This window comes from Desmodus rotundus, chromosome 4 (genome assembly GCF_022682495.2).
Source record: "Desmodus rotundus isolate HL8 chromosome 4, HLdesRot8A.1, whole genome shotgun sequence".
Taxonomy (NCBI): Eukaryota; Metazoa; Chordata; class Mammalia; order Chiroptera; family Phyllostomidae; genus Desmodus; species Desmodus rotundus.
The window spans coordinates 48,257,449-48,283,619 of NC_071390.1; the positions used below are offsets into that span (position 1 = coordinate 48,257,449).

The 26,171-nt window shown below is 38.5% G+C and overlaps 1 protein-coding gene across 1 annotated transcript; it reads left to right on the forward strand.

The window, feature by feature from the left end:
• On the forward strand, window positions 1–25,804 carry KIFBP (kinesin family binding protein). The gene is made up of 7 exons (XM_024561303.4): window positions 1–479; window positions 7,394–7,492; window positions 9,724–9,803; window positions 10,117–10,300; window positions 13,148–13,232; window positions 20,292–20,407; window positions 24,367–25,804. The coding sequence occupies exons 1-7, from the start codon at window positions 54–56 to the stop codon at window positions 25,240–25,242; spliced, it is 1,866 nt and encodes a 621-aa protein (XP_024417071.2). The 5' UTR covers window positions 1–53; the 3' UTR covers window positions 25,243–25,804.
• Window positions 25,805–26,171: the final 367 nt, after the last annotated feature.

Here is a 26,171-nt window from a genome sequence, read left to right on the forward strand (position 1 = left end):
GAAGGAAGGCGGGAGTCCCGATTGGAAACAGTGAAAGAGCTGCGGAGTCCGCTATGGCGAATGCTGCGTGGGCCGAGATTCGTGAGAAATTCCAGGCCGCGCTGGCCCTGTCGCGGGTAGAGTTGCATAAAAACCCCGAGAAGGAACCTTACAAGTCCAAATACGGCGCCCGAGTTTTGCTGGAAGAGGTCAAGGCGCTGCTGGGCCCCGCACCGGAGGACGAGGATGAGCTGCCTCAGGCCGAGGAGGGCTTGGGCGCGGAGGCCCACGCCCTGGGGCTGCCGGCGGAGGTGGCGGAGGTCGAGGGGCCCCTCGCCCAGCGGGCAGTGAGGCTGGCGGTCATTGAGTTCCATCTCGGGGCGAACCTCATAGACACGGAGGAGCTGTCGGCTGGGGAGGAGCATCTGGTGAAATGCCTGAGGCTGCTGCGCAAGTACCGGTTGTCCCAGGACTGCGTCTCTCTGTACATCCAGGCGCAGGTGAGAGCGAGCCCGGCCCGCTGCAGTCGGCTGGACGAGAGGGGCTGGGGAGGGGCCCGGACTCTTGCCTAGGCCAAAGGCAAGTGTTAGGAGGCACAATTTGTCCCACGTATTCGAGGCTTTGGGTTTAGTGTCTTCCAGCTCCCTTTCCACCCTCACCTCCCACTTCAACCTCACTTGCTGCTTCGCGTAGTCGTGTTCAATGCCGTTGTTTTCCCGAGACCCTCCTACGATCCCAGATGCCTTTTCCAACTCTTCTCCACCAGTCCTAATCTTGTTCATTCTGTTAAGGAAAAGTCAAAGTAATTTTAATCTTAATAAGGTCTCAAGGAAATGACAAGGAATGGATGGAGTACATTCTTGATTTAAAACAAAATATTTGAAATCTTAGGTTTCTATTCTTGCCGTATTCATTCGTTTGTTCCCCAGCGAAGTCCTTCTGCCTGTTCTTTAAAACTCATCTCAAGACTCACCTCATACTCTTAGTAACTTTATTTGGATCGTTTTATTCCGAATTGATGTCTCCCTCGTACCTTTGGAATCTTATTTCTTATATCACTTTGTTCCCCATTTATGACACCTGGTTTGCTAAAAAATCTGACATTCTCATCAGGAACATACACTTCAGAATACAAATATGTATGAACTCCTTCTATATGCCAGGTACTTAACATTTACCAAAATCGATGTTATGGTAAGTAGGCCTCAAAAACCTCAAAATTGAAAAGGAAATTGTATAGGTCATATTTTATGATCACGGCCCAATAAAGTTAAAAGCTTACTTCATAACAGGAACTATAGCTCTTTGCTCACTGATTGTAACCTTAGTACCTGGCACCTTGAAGGCCATTCTAAAAATTTGTTGAATAGATGAGTGATCTAGTGAAATCAATAAGATACTGAATTCAAACAAAGCCTCAATTATTTGAAATGTTCTTAAACCACGTGGCTGCTTAAGATCTTAAATATTTAAAAAATTACTTGAATATCTTGTCCTGACTGGTGTGGCTGAGTGGTTTGAGTGCGGAAGGGTCGCTGATTGGGCATGTGCCTGGGTTGCCGGCCAGGTCTGTGCACAGGAGGCAACCGAGATGTATCTCTCACACACAGATGTTTCTCTCCCTCTCTTTCTCCTTCCCTTCCCATCTCTCTGAAGGTGGAGAAATAAAATATTTAAAAGGAAATAAAAAATAAAAAGTTACTTCAATATCTCAAAAATAGAAACTTCTTAGTGTAGTATAGAATCTCCACTGCTTATTGTGTTTTATTTTTAATATGTGCATTCTTTCATATTATAATATCTGAAATCATTGTGCCTTTATAGCTGATTGATTTTGTGTTATTTACTTGGCCATGTTTTCTTTTGGATACATAAAATAATTGTGCGTCTTACAAATTTTGACATCTTACCTTCAATGAAACACATATTTCAAATAGCCAACCCTTTCTGATTAGAGGTATCCTTGCCAAATCAGAAACACAAACCGTAATTAGACGTTCTGTCTACTATAATAATACAGAGATCAAGTAAGTTATTTTGGAAAAATAATATAATTTATAAAAATAAAAGTCATTTGCATGTGTGATCCTTCTACACCTAAAAAAGCTGAAGTCATCAACTGAGAAATTATTAGTTATCATTTCGATAAAGCAGGAGGATATAAGATAACTATATCAATAGTATTCCTTTATATAAGCAATAACTTGTTGAAAATATTATTTTTAGAAATTACATTCATAATAGCAGTATTAGGGGTGATAGAACTGATAATCTTTTTTTTTTAATTTATTTTTAGAGAGAGGGGAAGGTAGTGAGAAAGAAAAGGAGAGAAACATCAATGTGAGGCTGCCTCTCCTGTGACCCCTACGAGGACCTGGCCTGAAACCCAGGCATGTGCCCTGACTGGGAATTGAACTGGCGACTCTTGGGTTCACAGGCTGGCACTTAGTCCATTAAGCCACACCAGCTGATCTTAAAAAGAGAGGCTGTACCATGGTCCGGGGTGGCAAAATTAAACATAATAGCATCATCATCCTGACGTTTATTTGTAGGTCTGATGCAGTTCCTGCTGAAATCACAATAGATGTTTTCTTGGAACCTGACAAAATGACTATGTTTATCTGAAAAAATAAAGAATATAAAAATATGAAAAGTAATGCACTAATACTAGCCTACCAGGTACTAAAACAGTGTAGCAGTAGTAATTTAGTCAGAGTCTGTTTGTGCTAGTCTGTTTCTTAACTCCACTGTTTAGCTGGTGTGTTTATTCCAGTGGTTACCACACAACATTGTTGCTAGGGGAAATACAAATTTATCCAACTTTTCTGAAGATCAGAGGTATCAGAACTCTTTTTTTCTTTTAATTTAATTAATTAATTTTTTATTTTTTTATTGTATTTTTTCCCCATTATCGTTTAGTCCCCTTATACCCACCCCTCACCCCCAGGGTATCAGAACTCTTGAGTTAAGACTTTGACTTAAAAATTCCACATCAGTATTATAAAATAATATTGGGATTCATACGCAAAGGTATGTTAACATGGATGTTCATCATGGCATTGTTAATTTAAAAAAATATTAGTAGAAATATGGTCAAATAAATACTGATGCATTCACATAGAACAATGATTTCAATTGGTACGCTGTAAGAATTTTTAAGACATGCAATACCTGACTATTTAGTCAGGGCACTGACCTCTTTTCTCTTAGATTTTCAAATAAAAAAATGACAACAGCCAACAGAGTAGCCATCCAGTATGAATAAAAATTAGAGTTATTTTTTGTTAGACCAGGAAAAAATTGAACATACATTTTTAGTGTGCTGCAGAATTTTAGTAAGTAGTTTATGTGCCATGAGGTGAAAAAGGGTGAGAATCATTGATATTGAAGAACAGTATGCAGCCATTAAAAATGATTTATATTTGTTAACCAAAAATACCAATCTTAAGAGGGAGGAGGCTGACTATAAGGCATGTTTGGAATTATGTAGAATGATTCTGTTTTGGTAAAAGACTGTGTAAGAAAAAGTTTGAAAGTATCACTTTGTGGGAATTTATGATATTTCAACTGCTTTGTCACAATCTGGTGTCTTCTTCCTGGCAAATGATAGCTATATGGAATCTGGGCCCACATCAGATTATCAAGACTGGCCCCTCCAGTCTTTATGAGGTTCTTGGAGCCTTAGGAATGATTTTTCTTCTAATCTTTGCTGTCAGCAGTATACACTTGCATTTTCATCTTGAGTAGAAACTCGACTATTGTACATCACTTTAGTAAAATTCCCTAACACATTAGCATATTGGTCAATTATCCCTCTACCCTAGGATACATATGTCTAAGGAGTACCTTTTGTGTGCATTTATGGTTTTATTGAGCTACAGTTTGACATATAAAATTGCAGATATCTAAAGTATGCAATTTGGTGAGTTTTGACATATGCATGAAACAGTCACTGCAGTCAAGGTAGTGAAAATATCCATCACTGCTAAAAGTTTTCTTGTGTTCCTTTATAACCCCTCCCTCCCTCCCTCCTTTACTCTTCTCTCTCCCTTCTTGCCCTCCTCCCCCACATTTTCTAGAATTTCATAATGTAATCATATGGTGCATACTCTTCAGTTGGTCTCACTTCTTTGAATTAGCATCATTTTTTTGTTGTGTCTGAGATGATCATGTTTTTTAAATATTTTTTAGTATGTTAACATAGTGAATTTCATTGACTTTCCAATGTTAAACCAACCTTTCCTTCCTGTGATAAATGCACCTGGAGTATTTAACCAAGTAAAACTTGGGTAAAGTATAACCCTTGCTATATACACTGTTGGACTCAATTTCCTAAAACTTGGTAACATTTTTTGGTATCTATGTTCCTGAAGGATATCAGTGTAGTTTTCTTATGTCTTTGATTTAGTATGAGATGGGAACTGTTCTTTCCTCTTCACTTTCCTGGAAGAATTTGTGTAGAGTTAGTATTGTTTCTTCCTTACATATTTGGTAGAATTCACCAGTAGTAGCTGTTAGCTGTTTGTTAGCTGTTTTTATTTTATTTTTAACCTTTTCCCTACCTAGTGTGGTATCTTGAGGGCAAGAACATAATGATGCTCCGTGAATGGTACAGTATTTTCTGGTGTATTATTGCAGGATTTAAATTATATTATATTTTTAAAAGATTTTATTTATTTATTTTTGGAAAGAGGGAAAGGGAGAGAGAAAGAAAGGGAGAGAAACATCAATGTGTGGTTGCCTCTCGTGCGCCCCCCACCGGGGACCTGGCCCACAACCCAGGCATGTGTCCTGACTGGGAATCAAACCGGTGACCCTTTGGCTCACAGGCCAGCACTCAATCCACTGAGCCACACCAGCCAGGGTAGAAGTTATAAAAATATTTTTAAAACAAATGTATGATATAGTAATAGATGTGCTTTATTAATGTTAAACAACAATATCTAATGATATATCTAATAATGTCTATAATTTTTTTAAGGTTTTTAAAATTTATTTATTTTTAGAGGGTGGAAGGAGAGAGAGAGGGAGACGTTGATGTGGGAGAGAAACATCAATTGGCTGCCTCTTATACGCGCCCAAGCGCCGCACCCCAGGCATGCTCCCTCGCTGAGAATAGAACTGGGGACCTCTTGGTTTGCAGGCCGGCACTCAACCCACTGAACCACACCAGCCAGGGCAGATGTCTATAATGTTAAAGTAATGATAAATATAAATATTTTGCTATATCAGCTAATTGTAATATGGAAATTTTTTTCACTTCTATAGGTCACAAAATCTCAGGCACTAAATATTGTTGCGTTTTGTTTCCCACATTTATAATTAAAAGATGCTTAATTTTAATAGAATATAATGAAAATAAATTATAATGCTTTTCCCATCCATGTTCATAGACTCTGAATTCTATTCCTGGGTATCTTGTGCATCTAGACCCCAGGTTAACAATCTGCATTAAAAACTGTTTGCTTATCCTGTGGCCTTCCCTAGGGAAGTAAAAAAAAAAGATGGTAGAAACCCAGCCTCAGAAGTTTCCTGAAGGACTGTCCCAAGGGGTGGGAGGCAGTCTTTGTTTTCTGAAGGGGGGTTGGGCATGCAGTCTTGAGTTCTGACCCTCGAAACAGGCCTGATTTGCTCTGTACAGGGCCTGGTAAAGGGTCGTACAGCAGGGGACAAACTGGCTTGGTTTTAAAAGGTTATTTAGCATATAACCCCGAATCTTAGCACCTTCATGGTAGCAGAAGGAAGCTGGTGCTGTGGAAATCAAAGGAACTGATCAGTATAAGAAAAGACAATACAAATGAAGAATTTGTGGTTGATTGGGTACAATTCAAAACTATATAATTTTAAGAGCTCCAGAAAATATAAGCATATGTTTCATTGTTTGAAATGGTAAACATTAGGAATCTGACTTCACTGGTGAGTAAAGGTATACAGCATCTTCAGAGTTTTCATAACATAATTTGAACAATTGAAATTTGAGATTTCATGTCCGTTTATTCAGGCTTTGAACCAAACAATAACTGTTGAGAATGTAAGAGGTCTTTGGAGATTGTAGATATTTGAAAATGTTTCTGGCTCATCTTTATCTCTATGTGTATTATCTATTGCTATGTAAAATGTTACCCCAAATTTAGCATCTTGAAAAAACAAACTTTTATTGTATCAGGAATCTAGACATGGCTTAGCTGGTGGGCTCTGGCTCAAGGTGTGTCATCGGACTGTTGTGCTGTTGGGGCCGCACCTGAAGGCTCCAGTCGGGGAGGCTCTCCCAAGAGCTCTCACGGGATTGCTGGCAGGGTTCAGTTCCTCACAGGCTGTTGGTCCGAGGGCCTCAGCTGACCTCCCTCAGCCCTTGCCACGTGAGTCTGTATACCAGGTGACTCACAGGGTGGCAGATGGCTTCCCTCAGAGAGAACGGGCAGGGGGCACCCAAAATGGAACCACAGTGTTCTGTAACCTAGTCTTGGAAGAGATGCTCTTTCATTTCTGCCATGTTTTATTTGTTAAAAGCAAGCCACACCCTGACCTGTGTGGCTCAGTTGGTTGGGTGTCATCCTGCAAAGTGAAGGGTCACCAGTTCCATTCCTGGCCAGGGCACGTGTGTGGGTTGCGGGTTCAGTCCCCGGTTGCAACTGATCAGTGATTCTCTCTCACAGCGATGTTTCTCTCCCTCTTTCTCCCTCCTTTCTCCTCCCTTTAAAAAATAAATAAAATCTTAAAAAATATATTTTTAAAATATTAAAAAAATAAACATTTAAAAAATAAAAGTAAACCTAAAAATAAAAATTTTAAAAAGATTATTTAATAAAGATTTTGTTTATTTATATTTAGAGAGTAGGGAAGGGAGGGAGAAAGAGAGGGAGAGAAACACTGGCCTGCAATACAGGCCTGTGCCCTGACTGGGAACCGAACCCACAACCCTTCGGTTTACAGGCTGATGCTCAATCCACTGAGCCACGTCAGCCAGGGAAATTTTATTTATTTTTTAGAGGGAGGAGAAAAGAGGAAGAAAGAGAGGGAGAGAATCATCCATCCGTTGCCTCTCACCTCACCCCCAACCTGGGATCTGGACCACAGTCCGGTGACCTTTCGGTTTGTGAGTCAGCCCAACCTGAACCACACCAGCTAGGGCAATAAATAAAGTCTTTAAAAAGGAAAAAAAAAAAAGGCAAATCACTAAATCCAGCCCATACGTAAGGGGAGGAGCTTGTACAAGGTCAAGAATACCAGGGGGCAGGGATCATTAGGTATCCATCTGTAGCCACTTACCACTACATAAGGCCAATATTGTTATGTGAATAACTCACTGTTAGTAAGACTAGTGCTACTTATAGGTAAATATTGACTTTGAAACTATGAAAGTTACTATAATTAGAAGTTTTATTGTCATTGTTCCTTTTTTTTTATTTTGCAGAATAATCTGGGTATCTTGTGGTCTGAAAGAGAAGAAATTGAAACAGCACAAGCTTACCTAGAATCATCAGAAGCATTGTATAATCAGTATATGAAAGAGGTATGTTGCATGTCAGATTAATTTGAAGATTTGATTGAAACTAGTCAAGAATTGACGTTAAGAATTCCTCACTCATGATATTATATATGATTCTTCAGTGTACATAGGGACCTCTCTATAGAGCTGTGTAGGTGGCCACCTAAAAGCTGTACTTGCAGGCACTGATATAAGTGATTTACAAATTTTAATTCATTTAATCCTCATGACAATTTATGAGGTGGATACTTTAATTATCCTTATCTTAGAGATGAAGAAACAGCACAAGAGATTAAGTGACTTGCCTCCACACACTAGTGAGTGGTGAAGCTGGGATTCCGACCCACAGGATCTGACTCCAGAACCCACACTTTTATCCACTATGCTGCCTCACTTAGCGTAAAATAAAGTGTGAGGTGCTCCTTTAAGAACAGAGTAGTGTCAAATGATGATAGCGGATAGAAGGAATGTTCTGTAAGCAGAATGCACAGACAGCATTCCTATTTGCTTTGTCAGTTTAATTCATTAGATGTTTATTGTTTTTGCTATGGGCCAGGTACTATGCAAATATGCTGGAGAATCAAATAGGAATAAAGTATGATCTCTACCTATAACTAGCTGCCCCTGGAGGATAAAGATTGGAGCAAATCAACATGTTAATTATAACCACAAGAAATTTTATTTTATATGTATTTTTTAAAGATTATTTATTTATTTATTTTTAAAGAGAGGGGAAGGGAGGGAAAAAGGGAGGGGGAGAAACGTCAATGTGTGGTTGCCTTTCACACACCCCCACCAGTGGGGACCTGACCTGCAACTCAGGCATGTGCCCTGACTGGGAATTGAACTGACCACCCTTTAGTTTGCAGGCCAGCGCTCAATCCATTGAGCCACGCCAGCCAGGGCACCACAAGAAATTTTAGAATGTACATTTAGAATATGTGTTTACAGGCCCTTAACACTTACTTTTTTTCTGAGGAATATATCCCCAAATTGGAGAATTTTAAGTCACGACTTTTCTGCCTTGGTGTTACCACTTTTCTCCTAAAGTGCTAAGGAGAGCAGAGCACCACAAAGCCAAATTGAGATGTTGATCTTCTTTTGCGATTTTAGGCTCTCTTAATACATGAACTTACTAAATTAAAATGTATAGATACCAAATAACTATACTATTTCATGAAAGCATAGTATTAATAAGGAGACATAAAACTCTGTACTTTTATACCTCTGTTTTAGTTAAGAGACTGACTTAACTGTTAGCGTCACACACAAAGTATGGTAGTCGTAACAGTGAAGTATGCACATAAAACAAAAAGTAATTAATTCCCCTCATCAAGACAGGGGTAAGCACACTAAATAACTCAAAATTGTTGAGGCGTCTCTGAAGAATTACTAATCTATTGTGTCTCCCTTGGGTCTTGCTTCCTGTCTTTGTCATTTTCACTTTCTGGGAATTCTAGGAGCCCAAGTCATGATGCTTTTAGTGTTTGCAGCCAGGAGATAAGATCACTTTTTTTTTTTTTTTATGGGAAGCATTGTTGCTATTTGGTGGTTAGTGAATTCAGTTTAAAGCAAGGCTGGGGGCTTGTAGATGGGTCTCTTCTCGAAGAAGTAGACTGAGGCGCAGGTTAAGTACCGTTCTTTTGGAAGACTTGAGATACACATATTCTCATCGAATCCTCATAGTATCCTTATGAGACAGATACTCTTATTTTACAGAGTAGGGAACAGAGGCAGAAGGCAATAAACAATGGATTCGCTGGTTTTAATGTCCCTCTATTCAGAGAGTGTAATATATATACTTGTTTCCTTGAGAAAAAAAATTAGAAAAATTATTTAAAACTGATTTTTTATTAGTGATCAGTTTAGAACAATATTACTCTAAGGATGTATACATTTTCCCTATTTGTCATGCTTATGTAGGTTTTTAAAAGAACTTTTTTTTTTTTTTTTTACCATACGGACTTAAGACTTAAAATACTTAAAAAGGCAATATTTTCAGGTTTTTTTAGTGTATTTGAAATTCACCTGAAACAACAATTAAAACCTTGTCAAGTTTGAGTTTGTAGGAGATCTCTTTTTATTGCTTTGACTCTTTCATATTCTATGGTTAAGAAAATTACTTCTTGGGTAACATGAAATGAACTGGTAGAAAGTATATTGGGCTATTAAAATTTTTAATTTCTCCCATTTCTCCAGAAGAGGGCGCTTGGTTTTAAGAGTAAAATTTTGGAGTTTTGTTTTTCTAACGGTAGATTGGGATTCCTCCACTCGATCCTACTGAGCATTTCCTCCCTGAAGAAGAGAAGCTTACTGAACAAGAGAGATCAAAAAGGTGAGTAGGTATAGAAATCAGCCCTCACAGGTATTTCTACATAGTGTAGGTGATTGTTCAAAAAAAGTATGTTTTCTCTTGCAGTGCACTCTCAAAGGTTCTAGAATGTAGATTCTGATGCAGACTAAAACCTTCATTTGCCATTTACTAATATGTGACCCCATTCAAATCTAAGGCTCAGTTTCCTTATCTTTGAAATAGATAGAGTAGCTATACCCAATCAAGAGTTGGTGAGAGCATCAAGGTAAATGTATATGAATGTTCTGTATAAATTATAAACCATTATGCAGAAATGGGGTTTTTTTCTTCATAGATTTGAGAAGGTTTATACTCATAACCTATATTACCTGGCTCAAGTCTACCAACACATGGAAATGTTTGAGAAGGCCGCCCATTACTGCCACAGTACTCTGAAACGCCAGCTGGAGCACAACGCCTACCATCCTATAGAGTGGGCCATCAATGCTGCCACCTTGTCACAGTTTTACATCAATAAGGTAAGCTGCTTAAAGTTGTTATCTAGCCAAGTTACTGATAGAGTATATGAAATGTAGACCAAATAGTGCCTTGAAAAATACCATCTTTTAAAAACAGGTAGCTTGTATTTTATGATATAAACTAGACAGAAAAGTGCATCCCAGTTTGCCAGTGCACTAAAATTTTGTAGCTTTTGTTACATTAATCTATTGAGTCTTAAAACACTGAGTTTTATCACTGTCTTACATGTTTCTAGTCTCTAAAATTACGTGTTACCTAAGACCAATTCTTTTTTGATGTAAGCATGCTATCTTAATTCATTTTAGTGAGATGTTACCTTAGAGTGCAGATTTTATCTTGCAGATACAACTTTATCTTTAGGCAGTGGTAATCTGGTAGTTACGAGAATTTGCCTAAGGAAGTTGACTGTTAAATGTGGGCTTTGATAAAAGCATGTGATACATTTCAGTTATTCTTTAGAATTAATTCCTTTATAATAATATTTTTTATGTTGGAAATATCTGCTCAGTTCCAGAGTTCTAGGTCTTTATTATTGATATATTCTTTTCTGGAGTATTACACAGGGACAAATTTGAACTTTTTAGTTGCTTATCAAAATTATTCAGAATCATGTCATATACTTCTATTTGATTTATTTGTTCCTCTAGTCCTAAGAGTTGACTTTTTTTAAAGACTTTATTTATTTATTTTTAGACAGGGGAAGGGAGGGAGAAAGAGGGAGTAAAACATCAATGTGTGGTTGCCTCTTACGCACCCCCTACTGGGAACCTGGCCTGGCAACCCAGACTTGTGCCCTGACAGAATCGAACTGGCGACCATTTGGTTTGCAGGCCAGTGCTCAGTCCACTGAGCCACACCAGCCAGGGCCTAGTCCTAAGAGTTTTTAATGCTGAGACACTTTTAAGCCACCTTTCCCGGCTAGATTTTCTCAATCATATATCTCAGCAATAGAAATTACTTTTGTTTGTATTTCTGATTCACAAGTCTGAGTAAAGTTTTAGTAATTTTTTGCCCATCAGAGTTCCTTCTTACCTGCTACTGTATTCTTACTGGGCCTTTAGTCTTTCTAAAATTTTTGTTAGTGCTGGTTCTGTAAATGCGCCCTGTGTCTAAAGTGTTGTCCCACAGAATTTCATTCAGAAAAGCTATTAGCAGGAGAGAAAGGGCTGTGGTGACTGCAGCATCGCTTCTAGGACTTTGGTCTAAGATCAAGCGTGTAAGTAATGCTACTGCCCATATCAGAGCACTCGGTTAAATCTGACTCATGCACCCATTTCACTGTGGCCGTCATCAAAAAGTGTTATCTTGTGCCTCTGCTTGTGGCACCATTTTTATAGCTTCTGGAGGCCCCTTATTTGTTTTGTTTAGCAACTTTAAAATTACATGTTCACTGTGATTTTAGTTAACACTTAAAATAACGTTGATGTTAATAATACTTAGATGTCTTGATACTAATTTAAAGTGTAATTTAACATTTAAAGTTGTTAAGCATTGTTTATGTGGAGCACGCAGTAATTTTCGTCAGTACTTCCCCTACCCTGTGCTTTTATTTATTTTTTACCAAGATGTTTTGTACGTCTTTGTTATAACTAGCTAAGTTGTATTGCAAAAAGAGAGATTTGAACCATGTTTTTAAAAAAGCAGTTGTCACTTATATCATCCTCATCTTCATCTGGTTCCAGTGATGAGGTTTCGCCACTTGGTGAGTCCCTCTCTACCTGGCAGGTACTGAAGTCCCACATTTACCAGCCACCTCGAGGGCACAAGTGCGCTCTTCTAGTGGTGGTTGCTCACAGGGAGCCAGTCTGGAAAAAGTTGAAGTGATAACAATGGGCAAGGGGTTGTGGAAGGACAAATAAAGCCGTTTAAGTAAACTGTAACTTCTGGTTTTTTGAGGTTTAACGCCAACACTTTGATCTGTAGATGTTGCTGGGCTAATACTACACGTGGTTGGTCCCCAGCTATTCTCAAGATGGCTTCTAAATTTGCCATAATGGAGAGCTACATTTAATGCTGAGACTTTAAAGTCCTAGTTAAGCATTAGAAGTTTTCTTAGCAAAACCAGTTATATCTGATATGAAGTAGACATTATATTTAATGAGGGTGGCTTCCAACTAAAAAGTTGGACTTTAACTTTGTACTTCTGCTGGGTGGTCCTGTGACTTACATGATAAAATCAAAGTGTTTATATTAACAAGGAGATCTCCTCCAAGCGTTTGAGAAGTTTATTGTGCCCAGACTTGAATTATGAAGTCCTCCAAGCGCGTTGGTAAAGCAGTTTCGTAAAGTTTATCTATGGAAATCCTTTGACTTCAGAACTTGGTGGGAAGCCTCATTATAAATTCCAAAGATTTTAGAAGACAGGAATCTCTTCCTTTCAAAATTGATTCTTTTTGCCTTTGAATGGTAGGATATAAAAGGGATCTCTAAACCTAGAAAAATTAAATCTTTAAGTCCTTTGACACAATGTAAATGGTCAGATTTATCACGCATGGGACTTTGGCTGTTGGGACTGAACCGGAAGACTGTCTGAGTCTGTGATGATGGTTATTGTCGTATACTTACTGATTCCCTGAGGAGAGCCAACTGTTGGTCGGCGGCTGTCTGCCAGCCAGTTTGGATTATTAAGAGTTTGGGGGCATTGTACTTCTTTGGTGTAACTTTTTAACCTGATAATAGTATAATATGTCTTACAGACCTTCTTAATGTTCAGCAACTTCCAGAGTCTCCTTAGTGGTTTTTACCTGATTTTAATAGCTTTTCCCATATCAAAAGACGATATGCAATATCAGTTGCAAACGAGGCTGTGGGACACGTGCATTTACTCTTGTTTATTTCCCTACCAGCTGTGTTTCATGGAGGCCAGGCACTGCTTATCAGCTGCTAATGTCATTTTCGGTCAAACTGGAAAGAACCCAACCACAGAAGACAGTAAGTTTATGTGTGTATGTTTTAGTATATGTAACTTTTTTAAAAGTTTATTTTGAAATATTTTTAAACTTTAGAAAATTCAAGAATAAAACAAAAAACTACCTACCATGTGCCCTTCTAAATTCACCAATTTTTAATAATTGGTTCATTCGAAGACAAATCTTATTTTTCTTTCTGAACTATTGGAGAGAAAATTACATGCATTAAGTTCCCTTACCCCTCAATACTTCAGTGTGTATTTCCTAAGAATAAGAATGTTTTCTTATGTAATCATAGAACAGGAAACAATATAATTCTTTTACTATAATGTGTGTTTCTACTTCATTAACTATCCTCATAATGTCCTTTATAGCAATTCTGTTCTAGAGCCAGAATATCCATTTCAAGACTGTATATTGCATTTAATTGTCACACCTCTTTAGTCTTTTTAAATCTGCAATGTTCCTCAACATCTTTCTCATTTATCACACAGACATTTTGTAAAAATACATGCCAGTCATTTCATAGAATTTCCATCAGTTGGTGACGTGATGCTTTCTTATGCAAAGATTCAGAGTACAGTTGTGCCCCCTTTCCTGCAGGGGATACGTTCTAAGACCCCTGGTGGATACCTAAAACTGTGGCTAGTACTGAACCCTATATATACTATGTTCTTTGGGGGGGAACCCCAAACCCCCAAAATTTATTTATTAAAAAATTGTGTATTCTTTTTAAAAATTATATTTTATTGAACATGCTATTATAGTTGTCCTGATTTTCCCTCCTACCCCTCTTCCACCCAGCATGCCCCACTTCCTCAGTCAATGCCCCCACTACTGTTCATGTCCATGGGTCTTGAATATAAGTCTTTGGCTTCTCCATTTCCTATGCTGTATTTTACATCCCCATGGCTATTCTGTCACTACCCATTTGTACTTCTTAATCCCCTCACCTCTTCACCCATCCTCCTCCTTCCACTCCCACTCCCATCTGGCAACCATCTGGTAACTAACTTCTTTTCTCTTGCTGCTTTTAAGAGTCCCTCTTTATCTCTAACCTTTGGCTTTTTAATGATGATGTGTCTTGGAGTGGGCCTCTTCGCATCTGTCACCATTGGGGCTCTGTACTTCCTGACTTACATGTCTGTTTCCTTCACCAAATTAGGGAAGTTTTCTTTCACTGTGTTTTCAGATAGAGTTACAGTTTCTTGCTCTTTCTCTTCTCCTTCTGGCACCCCTATGGTGCAAATGTTGGATCTCTTGAATGTCCCAGAGGCTGCTTATACTATCCTCATTTTTTTAGATTCTTTTTTCTTCTTCTTGTTCTAATTGGTGGTTTTTCTCTTCCTGATGTTCCAAATCATTGATTTGATTCTTGGCTTCATCCACTTTACTGTTGTTTCCCTGTACATTTTTCTTTATTTCAATTACTGTACCCTTTGTTTCTGACTGGGTCTTTTTTATGTTGTTGAGGTCCTCAGTAAGTTCCTTGAGCATCTTTATAACCAGTATTTTAAACTGTCCATCTGATAGATTGCTTATCTTCAGTTCATTTGGCTCTTTTTCTAGAGATCTGACCTGTTCTTTCATTGGGGCCATGTTTCTTTGTCTCCTCGTTTTGACAGTCTCCCCGTGTTTGTTTCTGTATATTAGGTAGAGCTGCTATGACTCCTTGTCTTGGTAGCATGGCCTAATGTAGTAGGTGTCTTGTAGGGTCCAGTGCCAGAGCCTCCCCTATCACCCAAGCTGGGTATTTGAGGTGTGCACAAATTTAAGAACAAAAAACCACCAGTACTGCTGGAAAATTGAACTCTTTGGAAGTCCAACAACCAAGGAGTTAAAGAAGAAACATTCATCCAGACTGGCATGGTGAGACAAAAAAGTGGCCCAAATGAAAGAACCGATCAAAACGCCAGAAAAAACAGAACTAAGCGATGAAGAGATAGCCAACCTATCAGATGTAGAGTTCAAAACACTGGTAATCAGGATGCTCACAGAAATGGATGAGTATGGTCTCAAAATAGAGGAAAAGGTGAAGGCTATGAAAAGTGAAATAAAGGAAAAGTACAGGGAACCAACAGTGAAGGGAAGGAAACCGGGACTCAAATCAACAGTTTGGACCAGAAGGAAGAAATAAACATTCAACTAGAATGGAATGGAGAAACAAGGAAATGAGATATGGAGTAACCTAAGTAGCAGTCAACGGATAGACGGGTAATGAAATTGTATATATACAAAGGAATATTACTTACAAGGAAGTCATTTCAAAAAAATGAGGAGAGGCTAGGAACCTCCAGGACAACTTTAAATGTACCAACATCCAAATTATAGGGGTGCCAGAAGGAGAAGAGGAAGAGCAAGAAATGAACACTTATTTGAAAACAATGAAGGAGAACTTTCCCAATCTGTCAAAGGAAATCAGGGGATGTAATGTACAGCATGGCGACTATAGTTAATAATATTGTATTGCATATTTGAAATTGCGAAGAGAGTAGACCTGAAAGGTCTCATCACAAGAAAAAATGTAACTATGTATGGTAACATGTTCACTAGACTTAATGTGATCATTTCACAGTATGTACAGAATTTGAATACGTCATACACCTGAAATTGGTATAATGTTATATGCCAATTATATTTCAGTTTTTTAAATGTGTATTTGATCATGTAACAGATTTTGTAATAAGATCACAATTTTCTTTATCTTTGTGGATCAGAAAAATACAGAGGCTATGAAGAGTTAGAGGAATGTACATTATCAAATTACGTACAGGTGACTCTTGGACAATGCAGAAGTCAGGGGTGCTGATCCACCTCTTGCCCCAGTTGAAAATTAGCGTTTCACTTCTGACTCCCCCAAAACTTACTACTAATAGCCTGCTGTTGACCCAGAGTCTTGCCAATAACATAAACAGTTAGTTAATACGTGTGTGTTGTATATATACTGTGTTCTTACAATAAAGTAAGGTAGAAAAAGAAAATATTAAGGTAATAAGGAAGAGAAAGTATATTTATATAATTGTTCTGTGTTTATCAGTACCATAAGTTTACAAGATTAATCCTCTGTCAGTACCTATATCAATATTGCCTTATATAATACAAAACATAGTATGTTATATATGTATTACACTAGACATTAAAAATGAAAAGAGAACGTGAAAAAGAAATTCACTTTTACTTACAGGTATGATTCATGCATTGATAATGAGGCAACAATGTCGGTCGCTTTATCGTAGCCCATTGTAATTGGTACGATTGCTTCACAGTAGCCTAACTTACAGAGTAATGAATGAATCATTATAAAGTTTTCATATAGTATTTTCAAGAATACTACATAGCATGTAGTATTAGTTATAGTCATAGTACAATATTGAAAACATTGTTATATTTTTGAATATCACTTAACTGTGATGATAAGGTAATACCTAGTTTCTTCAATTATGAGAGATAGGAGCATGACATATGGTAATATAATAATCCTTTGAAAGCAAAGTTACGAAACACTGAAAATCTTACTAATTTTACATTAAATATCACTCATCTGTGCCTGTGTAAGGATAGGCTATCCACTCAGGTCTTGCACGTGGTGTTCTTACACGATGAATACTTAGGTGACGATGACAGAAACGTTTCATACTGTTTTTGCCAGTTATTAGGAGTTTCACATGAAGATGCGTACACAACAGGTAAGTTCATTAACTATATGGCATGATGATGACTTCCTGTTCATCAAGTGGAAGTGGATCATCATAAATGAGGAGGAGGAGGAGGGAGTTGGTCTTGCTGTCTTGGGTGGCAGAGGCGGAAGAGGTGGAAGTGGAGGCGGGAGAAGCAGGCACACTGTAATTTTATGGAAATGTTTCATTTCTGTCTGACTTGTCTACTCTTTCATTTCTCTAAAAATGTTCTCACACAGTACCAATCTCTCTACCATTTGCTTTACTGTACCTGTATCAGAGAAGGGTTCATGTCATAAATTAAGGCAGAAGCAGTCTTGAATAATCAGAACGCTTCTGCCAGATTGATGAACGTCAGTTTGCTGGCACTGCTGCTTCTGCATCTTCCTCTTCCTCCTCATCTGGCACTGGTTCGGAAGCTCTCATCTCCATCAAGTCGTCTTCTGGTGTGTCTTTTAGCTCTTGAATTGCTCCAAGATTCTTAAAACCCTCACCCCAACTACTGTTTTTGCAACATCCACAATCTCTTAGGATTTCCTTGATTAGCTCTGTCATAAATCCCGTGAAGTCACATTATCTGGATACAATTTTCCCCAGCAAGGACTTACTGTTTTGGGCTTGATGGCTTTCATGGCTTTTTCTGTAACAATGATGGCTCTTCAGTGCTGTGATCCTTCTAGACTTTCATGATGTTCTATTAGGGTTCACTTCGGTATCATTGACAATAGTTGCCATAGAGTACTGTGTATAATGAGCCTTAAAGGCATTTATGACCCCCTGAGCTAGAGGCGAAGTGTTTGGGGGAAAGTAGATCACTTAGCTGCCTTTGGCAATGAACTCATGGGGTCTGGGTGGCCAGGGGCACTGTAATACCAAAAAAACTTTAAAAGGCAGTTCTTTACTTGCAAGGTATTTCCTGACCTTAGGGACAAAGCATCAAGGGAACCAGTCCAGGCTTTCTTGTACCACCGGAAGGCTGGCAGCTAGTATTTATCTTTTCCCTTCAGGGCCCCGGCTAGCAGCTTTGTAGATAAGGCCACTGCTGATCATAAACTGCATTTGCACAGAACAGTAGAGTTAGGCTATCCCTTCCTGCCTGAAGTCATGGTGCTTGCTTCTCTTCCTTAATAAAAGTCCTTTGTGGCATTTCCCGTGCCCTTCCCCGCCCCCTCCCCACAACAGAGCACTTCATGTCTGCATCACAAACCTGGACCTGCCCTGGCTGGTGTGGCTCAATGAGTTGGCCGTCATCCTGCAAACCGAAAGGTTGCAAGTTCAGTTTCCAGTCAGGGCACGTGTATGGGTTGTGGGCTGGGTCCCTGGTTGGGGGTGTGAGAGAGACAACCTATTGGAGTTTCTGTTGCATGTCAGTGTTTTTCTCCTTCCTTTCCCTTCTCTCTAAAAATAAATAAATCTTTAAAAACAAAATTAAAAAACCCGTTCAGGCAGATACCCTTTCTCTGCAATGATTTTCTTAATGGCATCTGGGAACTTGTCAGCTGCCTCTTGATCTGCAGAAGCTGCTGCTTCTGTTACCTTGACATTTTAAAGCCCAACTTCTTTCTAAAAGTAACCATCTATTGCTGGCATTAAATTCTCCAGCTTTAGGTCCTTTAGCCTTAAATTGTCATGTAATGACTACTTTTTCTCAAATTATATTAGGTATGCCTCAGATCTGTAGGTGTGCCTTTCTTAAGGAACCCTGCATTCAAAAATCTGCATTTTCAATATGAGATAAAAAAGGTTATTTCTCAAAAAGTTCAAGGTTTTCATGCCTACTGGTGTAGCTGCAACAATGGCCTCACAAATTTCCTTTTCTTTTTTTACAATGATCCTTATGCTGGATTCATTTATCTTGAAGTGGCAGGCCATTGCAGCTGCAGAACTCAATCTCTGGTACATATCAAGCAATTCACCTTACTCTTACAATAGCATGACTTTTCTCTGCTTCCTGGGAGCATTTCCAGCATCACTAGAGGCACTTCGTATAGGTCCCATGGTGCTATTCAAGGCTTACGGTATTGCACTGAACACGATGAAAAACACGAGCACCACGAGAGATCACTTTTTACTGCAATATGCAACTTACTGGAGAGACGGGCTGCTCAGAGACGATTGGCATTCACACTGCATTTTGAGCAGATCGACACTTGAGCTCACAGCAGTAGCAACAGGAGGTGGCTACGCAATTTTACACTAGTACAGTATGTATTACAGTTAATTTACAGTTAAAACCATCATTTACAGTTGTGATCTAATACTGCATCTTTACGTTTGTTTATATTTCTCTCAACTGCAAATGGCGCTATGTATGGTGTGTGTTTGTGCATATGTTTTGATAAATTTTAACTTTGTGTAATAGATTTGTGTATATTTTATGGTAGTACATGATAAAATAGACAAGTATGTACATATATTTTATGCACTCATGACATACCTTTTTCTTAATTTTTTGGATATCTCCAGGCTATGATTTGTCTGGGAGTTTTTTTGAATTGTCACAAATACAAACATTTTCCCAATATATTTACTGAAAGAAATCCACGTATAAGTGGACTCATGGTGCTCAAACCCACGTTGTTCAAGGGTTCGCTGTAGTTGGTCCCCCCCTTAATTTATTACATCAAATTCATTGTAGATTGGTTGAAATCCAAGAGGCATTTGTCCCCCCAAAAAATCAATAAAAACTAAACCACCAGTAAGATGTCATTGTGTTTTTACTCTTCAAAATAGTAAGGTTAAAAAAGTGACAATGTCCAATGTTTTCAGAATGCTTTCACTGAGCAGCCTGACATGTTGGTTGGAGTATTTGTTGAAAACAGTTTGGCAGTATGTAGCAAGAACGTTTAAAATGATGTTAACTCTGACCCAGTGAACTCTACTTGTAGAAATCTGTCCTAAGGAAATAACCCCAAATCCAGACAGATTTATGTACAGAAATCTTCATCGTTAGAGTGGTTTGTGATGGAAGGAATTGGACACATTTGCCCAGTATTAGAAAAATGGTTAAAGAATGGCATATTTATTTGATTGTATAGTGCGCTGTACTTAGAAATGATGTTAAAGGGTTGATAACGATACAGGTAAAGTGTTAGAGGTATAGTATAGGAAGAAAAAGCTATATTCAAAATTGAATAGATATATGACTTCACCTACAGTCTTCACCTACAGTGTCTTCACCTACAGATAGACGTAAGAAAAAACTAGAAAGAAATATGCAAAAATAATATAAGTGGGTGCCTGTGAGTAGTAGGGATTTGGAGTGGGGAACCCCCACAGTGCTTCAATGAGGATCTGTACTTTTATAACAGCAAAAAGTGATATAAAAAAAGAATTCAGTACAGTGCACAATGAAAACTACAGTTGTGACCATTAACTTAGACAAATCACGTTTGTAATTTTAGCTGCTGAAACTGAAGGAGAAGTGCCAGAGCTTCATCGTCAAAGAAAAGGGGAAATAGCGAGATGCTGGATCAAATACTGTTTGACTCTCATGCAGAATGCTCAACTTGCAATGCAGGTAACGCAGTCAAAGGCTGCCTTTTCTTTCTTAAATGAGCAAGACACAAGTGAAAGTTGAAAATTGGAATTGTGCTTATTGGGCTCACTACATGTTTATTACATAAGACATAAAGATTTTATTTATTATTTTTAGAGACGGGGGTGCGGGAAGGAGAAAGAGAGGGAGAGAAATATCAATGTATGAGAGATACATCGATTGGTTGCCTTTCACATGCCCTCAACTGGGGACCTGGCCTGCAGCCCAGACATGTGCCCTGACTGGGAATTAAACCAGCAACCTTTTGGTTCGCAGGCTGGTGCTCAATCCACTGAGCCACACCAGCCAGGGCCTGAAGACTTTTGAGAAATTATATTCTATTCAAAGAAAAGCCTGCAAACCAAAGGGTTGTTGGTTCAATTCCCAGTGTAGGGCACATGCCTGGGTCGCAGGCTGGGTCCCCGGTTGGGGGAGTGTGAGAGGCAACAGCACATTGATGTTTCTCTCCCTTTCTTCCTCCCTCCCTTCCCTTCTCTAAAAATAAATGAATAAAATCTTTGGGGGGGAAAAAAAGAATATAATTTCCTGAGAAGTGGGGTCTGCGTTGTATATATTATGTCATCTCCAGGTACAATAGGTTCTCAATAAGTAATTATTGAATTCATAGCTCTTCACCCTCTATGGATACTTCCTTCCTTTAAACTCCATAGAACATTTCTTACCCCTTCCTAAGTCATTTAAATTCTGCCTTGTATTATCCCAATTCTCCTTCCTTTACCTCTTTTTAGACTGTAAGTGACTCGAGGGCAGGAAACAACTCTATTAATCCTTACATACTTTATGCAGTATATACAGGGTGGAGCAAAAATAAGCTTACAGTTTACATGGGAAATAATGCAATACTTAATAAATAATAAGAATAAATTCTATTTTGCATACTCATGGCTATAAACCTACTTTTGTCCCACCCTCTAAATACATATTTCTATAAAGATAAGTATAAATATATCCAGAAACAGCCTTGCCCGTTTGTAGCTGTGTGTTCTTGGCAATTTACTCAACCTCTTTGTGCCTCAGTTCCCTGACTGGTAATAATAGTAGTACTTAATAGTGTTTTTGGAAAGTTAAATTTGTGTGTGTGTCTCAGAAAAGTGCCCGAGACATACCAAGTCCTCAATAAATGTTAACCATCATCATTATTATTACGGATCCATACTGAGTCCTGGTTTCTAACCACTGAAGAGGAAAGAAGAGAAATCATTTGGATGCAATACACTAAGTGTAGATACATCGACTTTCCTGAAGGAGCTATTATGCTTCATTTTTACTATTTGCATTCATTAAAATAAAATAATTTTTACCAGTAAATGACACAGAACCTTGTAAAACTGTCACACAAAATAAAACTACAAAACCCCAGGTCTTATGAAGATGAGAGCATTTTAGAGACAGGGGGTTGGGAAAGGGGGGAAAAGAACCAGAGAGTTTTACGTTTAGAGAAGTTGGGGCCAGGAAAAGCTGTCAGCTTTCTTCTGCTCAAAAGGCAACATAGAAAGCATGCAAATAAATAAGCAGCCAGGAAGCAAGTAAGTAAACAAGATTTAGAGGCTTACGGCCTGCACTGGAAGTTACTGTGTCAAGCAAAATACACGCGGTTTAACTCTCACCCTTCAGTCAGTTGACGTTTCCCAGACTGGGCACTAGAACCTATGACCTGACCGCATTAAACCCAAATAGTTGTCATGCTCCAAAAATTATTCAGATTTTCTTTAATCTGACCTTTTCTGTAACTTTAACTTCATCATTTGATCATCTGTTTATTTCAAAAGGCTTCTTCAATTAAACTTAAACATACACAGATGTATTTAAGTAAATTTTATGCCAGCTCTATGCTAGTCAGTGTACTCTGATGAACAAGAACACCTGGTTTTTGACTTTGTGTAAAAGTGCAATTTTGACAAGTCCCACAAAGACGCATGATATGAGAAGACAGCATAGTAAGGAATGTTTGAAGGAAGCTCTGGGACTGGGTAGCAATTACCTAGACTGGAGAAAAGAGGGAGCATCATTCCAAGGAGCTGAAGCAGCATGTTTTAAAGTTCTGGGGCATAAGGAGCATGGTATTAGAAGGGATGGAACAGAGCCCTGTGAGGCTGGAAGAGAGTGAGGGAGCCTGTGGTACAAGAGTTAGAAAGGGGCTAGAACACGCAGGGCCCTCAAGGAATGGAAGCCTTGAAGGGTGTTTAGAATAGTCACTTAGGTAGCAGAATGGAGAGTGAATCGAGGGAGAAAGCAGGAGTGGATGAGGGAGATTAGTTAGAAGACTGCTGTAGCAGTCCAGGTGAGATGTGAAGAAGAAAAAAGATTCGAGAGGTATTTAGAAAGCAAAACATTAAGGACTTGGTGATAGATTGGAAGCATGGGGTAAAGGGAGCGGAGAGGGACCTTCTCAAGGATGACTCCTAGATTGCTGGCTGTCCACATAGATGAAATGTTCTTCCCTAAAATAACACTAGAATGGGAACCCGTTTGCTGAGGAAGAGCAGGGGTGTGCATGTTGAGGATGCCTCTGAACCTTCTGAGAGGAGATGTCATAAAGGGCGCTGTAGCTCTGGTCTGGCTTGAAAAGAGATCTGGGCTATAGCTGTAGACTAGTGAGTCCTCCTCCCATGAACGGCAGTTGAAGCCGTGGGTGTGGGCGGAGTTGCCTGTTTAGAGCAGTACTGTCCAATAGAAATAGAATACCAGCTACATACGTAATTTTAAATTTTCTAGTGGCCACATTAGAGAAGGAAAAAAAAGTAGGTGAAATTAATTTTAATTATTTTTTGGCCCAGAACATCGAAAAATATTGTCATTTCTATATGTCATCAATATTTAAAAATTAAGAGGTTTCAATTTAACTTTATTCATACAAAAATTTCTGGGAGCCCTGGCCGGTGTGGCTCAGTTGGTTAGAGCGTTTTCTTGTGGATCAAAGGGTCATGGGTTCAATTCCCAGTCAGGGAACATGCCTGGGTAGTAGGTTTGGTCCCTGGTTGTGACGTATAGTCGAGGCAGCTAATCAGTGTTTCTCTCTCTCTCTCTCTCCCTCCCTCCCTCCCCTGTCTCTAAAATCAATAAGCATGTCCTCAGGTGAAGATAAAAAATTTTCTTTTCTTGGACATTGAATAAGTATTATTTTACACAGCCCACATCTCATTTTGGACTCACCACATTTGAAGTAGGTATTCACAGTGTGGCGAACGGCTCCTTTTGAACAGTGCAGGTCTAGAGAGACAGACGAAATCAGGAGGAGAAAAGAAAGGGCCTTGAGGCTGAGCATTAAGGGATCTGATGATTAATTTTATTGGCCAGGAAGAGGAGGATGAGCTTACTCTATTTCTTAACCAGCTTAGCTGTCTATCTGTATCTATCGCTGTATCTGTGTACGTATCTGTAGATGTATATGTGTGTGTGTGTGTGTTTGTCCCAGGAGGCTGGAGAGAGAACTTCAACTACAAAGGTAGATTTAACTCTGTCTTCACTTTAGTGTCTTTAAAAGACCTAGAGCGCTTCTCTGAAATATATTTCACTAAGTTATAGCATAAACATCACATCATTAATCTCAATGGCATGTTTGAAATATTTTTAGGATTTATATTGCAGTTTTGCTTTAATGCTAATAATAACATATTACATGTATGTAATGTTTCACATTTTTAAATGTTCTTTCATATGTGTTTAATTTGAGTTCCCTAAAGAGGAATAAAGTATGTAAGTGGTTTATTTATTTACTTTTTCCTGATTTCTTGTGTTTTTAATATAATTGGAATATAATTAGAAGAAAGAAGTTTGAAAAGATGTTTACGATTATACTACCTCCATAAACCAGGCTAGGACATAAGAGGGTTTTGTCTTTTTTACTCATCAGTCGCTTTAATATTATCTGACAGCAGGAGGTCAGTGTCCTACTTAACTATGACTGTTTTTTCTTTCAGGACAATATAGGAGAGCTTGATCTCGACAAACAATCTGAACTTAGAGCTTTAAGGAAAAAAGAACTAGATGAAGAAGAAAGTGTTAGGAAGAAAGCCGTGCAGTTTGGAACCGGTGAACTCTGCGATGGCATCTCTGCAGTAGAAGAGAAAGTGAGCTATTTGAGACCTTTAGATTTTGAAGAAGCCAGAGAACTTTTCTTACTGGGCCAGCACTACGTCTCTGAAGCAAAAGAGTTCTTTCAGATTGATGGTTATGTCACTGACCATATTGAAGTCGTCCAAGACCACAGTGCTCTGTTCAAGGTGCTTGCCTTCTTTGAGACTGACATGGAGAGACGGTGCAAGATGCATAAACGCAGAATAGCCATGCTAGAGCCCCTAATTGTGGACCTGAATCCCCAGTATTATCTGTTGGTCAACAGACAGATTCAGTTTGAAATTGCACATGCTTACTATGATATGATGGACTTGAAGGTTGCCATTGCCGACAAGCTGAGGGATCCTGATTCACACATCATAAAAAAAATAAATAATCTTAATAAATCAGCACTGAAGTACTACCAGCTCTTCCTAGACTCCCTGAGAGACCCAAATAAAGTATTTCCTGAGCATATAGGGGAAGATGTTCTTCGCCCTGCCATGTTAGCCAAGTTTCGAGTTGCCCGTCTTTATGGTAGAATCATCACTTCAGATCCCAAGAAAGAGCTAGAAAATTTGGCAACATCTTTGGAACATTACAAATTTATTGTTGATTACTGTGAAAAGCACCCTGAGGCTGCCCAGGAAATAGAAGTTGAGCTAGAACTTAGTAAAGAGATGGTGAGTCTTCTTCCAACAAAAATGGAGAGATTCAGAACCAAGATGGCCCTGACTTAACAATCCTCATTTTTTATGAAGGAATATGTGCAATATTGAAGAGAATTTTTTCCCTCAGTCAAACAGGCTCAATTCCATTGTGGTACTTAATTTTATAGCCAGATGAGTACAGTTTGAACTTGAGATGCAGTCAGACCAATTAGTCTTTACTAGGACCTTAATCAACATAAAGATAGTAAGTTAATACCTAATTATGTAAATTGCCTTGTTAAAGTGACATGTGACTGGTATTTTAGATTGCTTGTTTCCTATTTAAATAAACCCTTCCTGACTCATTTTCTAAAGATAGGTTCTTTGTTGTCTAGTAATTGATGGATTCTTTAAGAGGAAAATTGCTGAGTAACATACCTGGTAGACAAGCCTGTTATATTAAAACTGAAAAAGTAACTTCCTGTAGTTATTCTTTCTCAAATATTTACTTTCCTAAATTCCCAAAGAAATCTTTTCTTTTTGAAAATATTAAAAAACTAAGTTATGTTGTTGTAAAGTATTGTAAAGTAGTTTGTCTCATTTATAGGAGGAAAAAGGCCTTGTTGGAAAGATAATAAATTGTTTCACTAATAAAAGCTTTCATTTACTCTTGTTTTCTTATAAGAATTGATTTTTAATTATTACTATTTTTTTTTTTTTTAGAGAAAGAAGGGAAGGGAGGGAGAAAGAGAGGGAAAGAAACATCGATTGGTTACCTCCCGCATGGCCCCAACTGAGGACCTGGCCCACAACCCAGGGCATGTGCCCTGACTGGGAATCAAACTGGCGACCTTTCCATTCGCAGGCTGGTGCTCAGATCAACTGAGCTACACCAACCATGGCAAGAATTGATTTTTTGATACTTTGGAGGTATTGCCTTAATTTGAAGCCAGAGAAGAATATTTCTTCAGTAACATTTCACAGATAGAAAGCATTAAAATCTCATTTATTGAATAAAT

Bases quoted from the DNA above. Each gene is read 5' to 3' on its own strand.
- KIFBP (XM_024561303.4), top strand. From the start codon at position 54: ATGGCGAATGCTGCGTGGGCCGAGATTCGTGAGAAATTCCAGGCCGCG. The intron at 9,804-10,116 runs GTGAGTAGGTAT...TTTTCTTCATAG, and splicing joins GAACAAGAGAGATCAAAAAG to ATTTGAGAAGGTTTATACTC. The intron at 13,233-20,291 runs GTAAGTTTATGT...TTGTAATTTTAG, and splicing joins GAACCCAACCACAGAAGACA to CTGCTGAAACTGAAGGAGAA.